Raw genomic sequence first — 9256 nt, forward strand, 5'->3', positions numbered from 1 at the left:
ATACAGATAAATAACAATAAACTATTCTCATTGGGAAAGGAAAGCAGTTGAATAATTTAGAGTGCGCTTAGTTTCATCAAGCACTCTGTGAATAGAATATATTTACAGCTATTATCTCGCTCGAATCATGTTTCTTGTGTCTTTTGTGTCTGTGTGTATTTGAGTTTCCTTGGAAACACATATCAAACCTCTTCCTCTAAATTATTCAAGGCCGTCTCTTAGGGTTCGATAGAGAGCAGTTCAAACAGATTTTTCTAAAAATGAAAACAACTTTTTTGATTTCAGTCTTAAGGGAGAATAGCATGTGACAAAAAGGAATAAATCCCAAAGTACTCTTTTTGCTTTGTTTTTCTTCTATTATCTTTCCACTGCTGCATTGGATTTTCTAGTTTTAGGTCATGTCAACAGTAAGTTTACTCGAACAAACTGTAACTCTCAGTTGTTCATCTTCTGCCATGTTGTTGAACGCAACATTTGTTATATTAGCCATATTTGTTTGGCTTTGACCAGAAGCACATTTCATACCATGTTGGGCTTTGTTGTTGTTGTTATTGTTGTTTTCTGTTCATTTCATTGCTATATTGTGCAGTGTTTGTCTTTATTATATGTTGTAGTGTAATGTGTATCAATGAATCTACTGCTACCACTGTCAATAACACCTTTTCAGACCGATACTCATACAAGTACTCAACACGTGAGTAGTCACCGATACATATACCAAATAACAATACCACTGAAATTAATGACAATTTTATATTCTTCTAATTTCTAGTTTCTGATTGTAAAACAGCAAGAGGGCAGTTGATATTGGTATCGGCCACTGTCACGATACCGATACCTTAAATTAAGGATGGTATCTTCACTGATAATGATACCTGGTATCGGTACATGCTCATCCCTACCAATGATAGCATATTTATGTGGCAACGAGAGTCGCTTTTCTTTTTTTTCTTTTTTTACTATAACCTTCAATAACGCATGCCATATTTTGATATCATGATTTGCTATTTAACGAGGAAAGACACACGAAAGCACCTATGATATCATTGAACAACACTTTGCCATATTGTCGCTGCTTCAGTTAATATATTATTTTTCCAATCATAACTCATAACTCAATAGTATTGTGATATTTATATATCTGGCAAAATATTGCAATAATATACCAATAATCTATCTGGATACTGTCTATAGTGTGTTGAAAAAACATGCTCTGTTAATTGCATTGATCGTATAATACTTGTAAATGTCTGCATCTAACTTTTCATGAGTTACTCAAATATTGTTGCTTTCTGGTTTGTGGCCCAGTTGAGCAGCTGCCCACCATCACTGCCCAGTCGCCAAGCTCCCTTATCGCCTTCCCGTTTGATGAGAGTTATCCCATGACGTGTGAGGCCAAAGGGAATCCCGCACCAGAGTGAGTAGCAAGTTTTGTATCACTTCAGCTTGACGGAAAGATAGGAAGAAAAACTCGATAGTAGCCAGGAAACAATGACACTTTGCACACACTGGGACAAATATTGAAATTGTGGTTCTCAGCACCAACATGTGCACACTTCAATTTTAGCTGAAGCCATTTCCCAACTTTTATTGTGTAGATTCAGATGGATGAAAAATGGCCAGGAATTTGACCCCTCTTCAGACCCCCGGCTGCTGAAAGAAGAGGATTCTGGGACTTTTGTGATACCCAATAATGGGAACCTTACAGAGTACCAGGGAACCTATCTTTGTTACGCCTCGAACAAACTGGGGACTGCCACATCCAAGAAGATTGAATTCATTGTCCCTCGTGAGTAACATATACACCTGCCTTTGTGTGTGTGGGGGGGGAAGGGGGATGGGGGGGCTATTACAGCTAAGTGATTTGAGTCAATTCCTGTGTACTGTAACTATCAGTTGGCCCTCTCCACTGTGAGTCAATTTGAGGTGGCAGGAAGGACTTAAGCACATCTCAGTATAAATAAATATGTGTGCTACACTGAGCATTTAGCCTTTCCACCTGATTTTAAACATTTGAATTTTTGCTCCCACACACTTGAAGTGCATAATCCACTCCCAGGTTGACCGTTACAGTTTATAAAACTACACGCAGTATCCTGGAGCCATCTTTGGGAGACGGGGTGAACTCATTGCTCATTTGTTCAACCCACGCATCACTATTTCACTCTAATAGTCTTTGTCCTACTTTACTAGATGTTCCAAAGTTTCCGAAAGAAACACTTGATCCTGTTGTGGTGGAGGAAGGTCAGCCGTTTACTTTAAAATGTGACCCACCTAAAGGAATACCCCCTCTGCAGATTTACTGGATGACTATCAGTAAGTGATACTAGTTTCCATGTATGCTGCCTCTGCAAATGTTATCGGCGCACATTGTGATGGCTCACACTATTTGTGTCTATTATGAAAAGCCGTTTGAGCACTTATGGTCCTAGTACGCTCTTTGTCCTCATATTCAGCAGTACTCACTATCTTTTAGTAAAATCTTTTCCACTATTGCCATCCACTACTGTGTAACATTTCTTATTAGGCCGGTGTTTCTAAATTATTTTTTGTTACTAGTGTGCCTTAGTCGTTCTACTAGTGTGCTCAATCGTTTTACTGGTGAGGACAAAGAGCTAGATATTAATCTAGATATTGGATATTGATTAAATGCTAAAATGGCTTTCCACTGGCCTCATTTCCTTTCCAAATATCAAGTAACTCTTCTGACTTGTGAATATTTTGGGCACATTTTGTCTACTCAGACCTTCAACATATAGAACAAGATGAGAGGGTGTCAATGGGCTTGAATGGAGACCTGTACTTTTCACACGCGGTGGAGAAGGATAGCAGGAGAGACTACTGCTGCTTCGCTGCCTTCCCAAGAATACGAACCATCGTTCAGAAGACGGCCATGTCGGTCATTGTCAAGACAAGTGGGTGTCACTTGTTCACTCCTAAATTAGCATGACAGTACATATGTGCACTTTCACAGTTCATAGCTGCAATTATAAAGCCATGCCTGTGCCACTCTGTCTTATTCACATGCATGTTCTTGCTTTTGGTTTGCGAGCTCAGTGATATGTGATATTTTGCATCCACTTTATGTTATTATTTGTTCATCCCGTCTTCCTGCATTTCAGAGAAAAGTCATGGCATGAGTCCTGAAATTGGTAAGATTTCATTTTCATGCTGCATTTGTGAGAGACATACATAGTGGTTGTATTGTGGTAATCTTTTATAAACTGCTCAAATCTTGTCTCTGATTAATGTCCCATTAGCCAATGCCATCCTGCAGCGGAGCCCCAAGCTTATGACGCCCTCTGGTGTCAAAACAGAGAAACATCTTGTCAGGGGAGAGGACTTGAAACTGGAGTGCATTCCTGAGGGATTGTGAGTTAAATACACGCATGCAAGAGTGATTAGAACTGTATTTAGGTAAACGTATAGATATATAAAACAACAGTATAGTTTGATAGCAATAAAATGGATTGCAGGACTCAAAATAATGTTTTTTTGTTGTTGTTGTTGTTGTTGTTTTTTAATAATGTTCAAATGTTTGCTTTTTCTTGAAGTCCAACTCCAGAGGTCGAGTGGGTCAAAATGGGTCATAAGCTTCCAGCTAAAGCCAAACTGGAGAGCCATGGAAAATTGCTGATTGTGCCAAGTATTGAACAAGAAGACAGCGGCAAGTATATGTGCAAGGCAAAGAACATTCTTGGAGAAGTAGTCCATTACTTCACAGTAACAGTTGAAGGTAAATAAAATGTACAGTGATGATGTATTGTCGGAGTTTTGCGGTTGCATCTCATCTCATTAAAACACATTTCATTAAGCGATACAACAGGCTTTAATAAACAGCTGAATGTATTTTATCATAAGGCAATGTCAGAAGTGTGGAATTTAATTTAAAGAAAGTGTAATGTTGTTATTGGCACATCACATCTGAGTAAAAAATGATAATAAAAGCTGAGTTTTGAAAAGGCAGAATATATGACACAGTAGATGCAATAACTTGTCAATGAATACTACATTTATTGTCTTTCACTGTCATTGTCAGAAAAAATGTCTGTGAAGACCGAGGGTGACTTTCACTTACAAAAGAGCTGTTTGAACAAGTTTTCTACTGACAACATTATATGTCCAAGTTTCCTAGTAAAGCCTGTCTGACATCTACTTCTTTATCGCAACGGAGCTCTTACGCTTGAATGAAGTTACTGCTCCTCTCTCCTCTCCTTGTAACTGCTTAATGTCTGCGCTGTATTCAGTTTGATAAAAAATCATCCTGATTGTGTCTTCCCAGAGCCTCCAGAGTGGCTGTTGGAGCCTGAGAGTCAGCTCAGTATGATTGGCTCAGATGTGCTCATCAAGTGCTCAGCAACTGGGACTCCAAAGCCAGCCATAACTTGGATGGTGAATGGCCTGTCTTTGCATGGTTGGTCCCACACGTCTTCATGTCACTTGTCTCATGTTGGACTTAATCGATCTGAATTTAGAAATCATCAGCGGTTTTGTGTCACTTTTCCTTCACTTTCCACAACTTGGTGCATGATTGAGCAAAGAAAGGCAGAGAGTGTTTAAAAGCTGCCTGCAATGGTAGTGAACTCTCAAAAGCTCAGAGGATGAGCGGAATAGACTTTGAAATACTTTCAGATCAGTCCTGAGCTGTCACCAACTCTGAAATCGTCAAATTGAAATCTCTCTACTGGGATACAAAGATGGTATCTAAAACGAAGGAAGGATATTATTTTATTATTTATAGACTTTCCGCTCTTGATGAAATCTGCTGGTTTCAAGTGATAGATTATGGGGGAAAGGGAGGATGGCGTCCTAATGTATGTATTTTCACTGCACAAACAAACAACAAGATGATTGACAGACTGAAAAACACTGAGAAACGTTTGACTATTTGCTCTCTGTTTTGCCAATGTCATTAACGGGATTCCACTATGCAATTAACAAATGTTTTTTTTGTTTTTTTGGGGGGGAGGTATCAGAAGCCAAACTATTGTCAAGGCCAATCATGATGCTGGCACCAGAATGTACTTGCAAACACTGATGTAGCTATTAATGTTGTTCCGATACCGATACTGGTATCGGCAGAGGCCCCGATACTGCATTAAAACAGTGGTAACGGAATCGGTGACTATTAACAAGTAACATGCCGTTACCATTAATTCCAAGGCTAATATAGGACTTTGGACACAGCATCTTGTGTCTTGCTCGTGCACGACATTCACTGATATGTGACAAGTTCACTGCAAGCCGATCTAAGATATCATATTGGCCCTTGAATGCTCTGAACCAGTGGCAGGACAGCTTTTTCATGTTGAGAAAAAAAACCCTTAGGTATCGGTATGGTATCGGCATCGGCCGATACTGCAAAGCTGGGTATCGGAATCTGTACCGGGAGCCAAAAAACGGTATCGGAACAACACTAGTAGCTATCAGCATACTCAAATTAGTGAACAAACCATGAAAAAAGGGCATGCTTATTCCATGAATGTTTTAAAACAAAGTGTTGTCGTTTTGTTAACGAAGGTATCTTTAATCTTACTGTGTAGAAGCCCCTGCGGCTAACAGGAAGGTGTTTGATGACACCATCTTTTTGCGCAACGCCAAAGCATCTGACAGTGCAGTCTATCAGTGTCAAGCATCCAACAGGCATGGAACCCTCCTTGCTAATGCAAACATCATGGTCATGAGTGAGTATGTTTTACATTATTCGACTCGCTTTAAGTTTAGTTTTAGCAAGTTCTGTTTTCAATTCTGATTTTAAATTCACAATATTGTTAAGACAATATTGTAATAAATGTCAAAGTTGTCAGGGAGTTATATTGAGATTGCTGAGTGATGTGCCTGTTAGTGAGCTGGTCCCGATGTTGGCATACATCAATAATGCTGAAGGGAACTGCCGATGAGCCTCATTTTGTCATTGCAGCTGTTTGCACTCCCAGAGGAGCAATAAGTTTTATTCCTTGACATTTAAATGCTAACAAGTTCTTGTCCATTCCACAATGTCAACAACAACAGTTCAATTAAAAACAAAGTAAAGAAAAGTAGCTTACTAAAATTGCTAAAAGAATGTACAAGATTTTAAAAATGCTTTGAAAGTTCTTAATCTTAATGGGGGAAAGAACATATTTTTAAACTGTGATTTCAAAGCATCTAAACTTTGGGCTGACTTTGATTGTTAGCGTATACCATTTGCATGCAGCATAACAGCTAAATACTGCCTCACCATGTTTGCTTTGAACTTTGGATTCCACTAAACGACTCGATTCTGCAGACCTCAGAGCCCGACTAAATTATGTTCCATTAGCATTTATTAATGTAATCAGGACCTATGCCAGTTGCCGTTTTATTGACCAGTAGTAGAATTTTATAATCTACAGCTGACTGTAAAGGCTTTAGGACTGGAGTAATATGTTCTGATTTCTTTGTTCTTGTTCTTGTGGCGTTCTAAATGAACTGCAGATGTGTGATTCTCCTTTGAGTGAGTCAACACCTTAAATGTCTTTAACTCTTTTGTTTGTAAATGCTTTTAAAAGTTGTAGTTATAATTATGTGAAGCACACTTTGCGTTTGAATTGTGCTATATAAATGAGGCTGCCTTGCCTTAAAAACAAATTGAACAGTATCGGAATGCTAGCTTCTTCTCACAAAAACCTCTGATTAATTAAGGCACAGAAAAGACAATTGTACTTCCCAAAGTTAAACCAATATCAGTTGTTTGCACTCGAGTCGGTACTGCACTGTGCTGCAGCGAAATGCCACGCCTTCTTTTGTTGGCAGAGTAGTGCGGTTCCCATCACAAGCTCGCAATGCTTCTCATTTAAATCTACTGCTTTGCAGATCTGCCTCCAATGATTCTTACGAAGGAGGGGGAGGATTACACTGCTGTCGAAGGGAGGCGAGTGATGATGCACTGCAATGTCTTCAGCTCTCCGCCATCTACTATCACTTGGTGGGTGGGACAGGCTGTTGCTATTCTTCCTCTCAACAACAGGGAGCAGTAGATCTCAAACACTGGCTGCATTGACCATCATTAACACCTTTGCTTTCCAGCATATTTTTATGAGATATTTGACCTTAGTTTCACTCAGAATTAATAGAACTGACATAGACAATGTATGTAGTTAACAAGCAGCACCAATGAGTGCATGTTGAATGACGAAAAGACTGAAATGATGTTGTTTGGACCAAGTAGCTCTTCCTCTGCTAGTGTGGACCTTGGTCCACTAGCACCTTATCTCAGGGACTGTGTTACGAATTTGCGTGATAAGTTTGACCCTGCTTTTAAATTTGAGAAGCAGATTAGTTCTGTTGTACAGAGAAGTTTTTACCAGCTTCGCCAGATAACCAAGGTGAAACCAATTTTATCAAGACTGGACTTGGAAAGGTTGATTCATGCTTTTATTACAACTCGTCTTGATTATTGTAATTCTTTGTATGTAGGCATTAGTCAGACTGCTCTTGCCCGTCTGCAGCTTTTACACAACTCTGCTGCTCGTCTGCTTACTCAGACCCGTAGGCGTGAGCGCATGACTCCTATCTTAGCATCACCTCATTGGCTCCCTGTGCACTATCGAATTAATTTTAAGCTCTGTTGTTTGTTTTTAAATGTTTTAATAATCTTGCACCTCCCTATTTATCTGAGTTGCTACACCTTTACAGCCCACCTCGATTATTAAGATCAGTTGACCAGTTGCTTCTGGTAGTTCCAAAAACAAGGCGGAAGCTTAGGGGTGACAGAGCGTTCGCGACTGCTGCTCCCAAGTTGTGGAATCAATTACCACTATATGTTAGACAGGCCACTTCACTCCTGGTTTTGAAATCACGTTTAAAAGCACACTATTTTTCTCTGGCCTTCAACACGTAGTAATACTGATATTTACAAGCAGTAAAATGGCATGAATCTGTTTATATTATTTTATGTGTTTGGTGATTTCCTAGTATGTTCTTTTATATTTTATTTGGTTTTATTTTCCTATTTTATGTGCGGCACTTTGGTTCCCCTGTGGATTTTTAAATGTGCTATACAAATAAAGTTGATTGATTGATTGATTGATTGATTGATTGATTGATTGATTGATTGATTGATTGATTGATTGATTGATTGATTGATTGAATTAACATTAGCTCTTCAAAGAATGTTGAAAAGTTGACATATTTTACGTATTTATTGTTTACAGGAACAAAGATGATACCTCTGAATCTGTGGTGGGGCCACGGTTTACCGTCCATGAAAATGGCTCGTTGGAGATTTACACCACAGAAAAAGTTGACACAGGACAGTATACATGTTACGCCAAAAACATAGAAGGATCATCTGCTATTGAAGCTTCACTTTATGTGAAAGGTATAATATGTTGTACCTGATGTGTTTGTCGTGGCTCTTATTCCTATTGGGAAGGAAACTAAATATTGTCCTGCTTATAAAGATCCTACGAGAATAAAAGTGGCCCCGGAAGACCAGCAGATCCTAATAGGCACCACGGCCCAGTTCTCATGTCTGGCAGAATATGACAAGTCCTTCAGCGACGACTTTGAGCTCCTGTGGGAAAAAGACGATATGGACATAGGCCTCAATTATACTGAGAATTCAAGGTAGGCTACTGGATTTTTGTTTTGCATTACAGATCTATTCCCTGCTGGAAAGTCATTTCACGGCTTAGTTCTGTCAATCAATATTGTGTATCCATCTTGTTGTGAACAGATACTTTGTGGAGGATGGTATCCTTCAAATTTTCAATGTAAGCCACGGGGACCAGGGTGTGTATACATGTGTAGGAAGAACTCCATTGGACCAGGACACCGCATCTGCATTGCTCATGGTGTTAGGTGAGCTGACAAAGAAATACAATTTCATATCCAGTCCAGAAATCCCCAATAACATTTTACGTTATGACATTTGAGAACAAATCAATACGTCAGCAAGTCGAAGCAGAATATACCATGGATTTAATCGTGAAATACTGAATTATATGATATCATAAGCATGAGCAATCGTTTTGACATCACCCACTCCATTTCAGTGAAGCAGGCTTTTCCACATTTTATCACTGCTGGGGATGATTTGATTGAAAATTGTTGCCTTGGCCTCGTTTCCTGCTGAGATTGATGTGTCTGTGATTTTTTTTTTTTTTTTTCAAACCCATGTCATGTATTTCAGATGTCCCTGGTGCACCTGAGCACTTGGTACTCTCAGAACACAAGACCAAAAGTGTGAAACTGAAATGGACCCCAGGGCACAATCATAACAGCTCAATCACAG

The 9256-nt window shown here is 39.2% G+C and overlaps 1 protein-coding gene across 10 annotated transcripts in view; it reads left to right on the forward strand.

Moving 5' to 3' along the window:
• Window positions 1-9256, forward strand: part of chl1b (cell adhesion molecule L1-like b) — a 108495-nt gene that overhangs the window by 67131 nt on the left and 32108 nt on the right. For 8 of the 10 annotated variants that reach the window (XM_077529918.1, XM_077529923.1, XM_077529924.1 and 5 more), the window contains 15 exons: window positions 390-407; window positions 1309-1417; window positions 1599-1789; window positions 2194-2316; window positions 2745-2915; window positions 3123-3152; window positions 3261-3372; window positions 3555-3736; window positions 4283-4414; window positions 5544-5684; window positions 6835-6946; window positions 8175-8341; window positions 8424-8589; window positions 8699-8823; window positions 9155-9256. In XM_077529918.1, the coding sequence (XP_077386044.1) occupies window positions 390-407; window positions 1309-1417; window positions 1599-1789; window positions 2194-2316; window positions 2745-2915; window positions 3123-3152; window positions 3261-3372; window positions 3555-3736; window positions 4283-4414; window positions 5544-5684; window positions 6835-6946; window positions 8175-8341; window positions 8424-8589; window positions 8699-8823; window positions 9155-9256 (1881 nt within the window). The remainder of the gene's footprint in view (window positions 1-389; window positions 408-1308; window positions 1418-1598; window positions 1790-2193; window positions 2317-2744; window positions 2916-3122; window positions 3153-3260; window positions 3373-3554; window positions 3737-4282; window positions 4415-5543; window positions 5685-6834; window positions 6947-8174; window positions 8342-8423; window positions 8590-8698; window positions 8824-9154) is intronic. The other 2 variants (XM_077529920.1, XM_077529925.1) reach the window with 1 other exon arrangement.

The sequence above is a fragment of the Festucalex cinctus genome, chromosome 8, assembly GCF_051991245.1.
Source record: "Festucalex cinctus isolate MCC-2025b chromosome 8, RoL_Fcin_1.0, whole genome shotgun sequence".
Classification (NCBI taxonomy): Eukaryota; Metazoa; Chordata; class Actinopteri; order Syngnathiformes; family Syngnathidae; genus Festucalex; species Festucalex cinctus.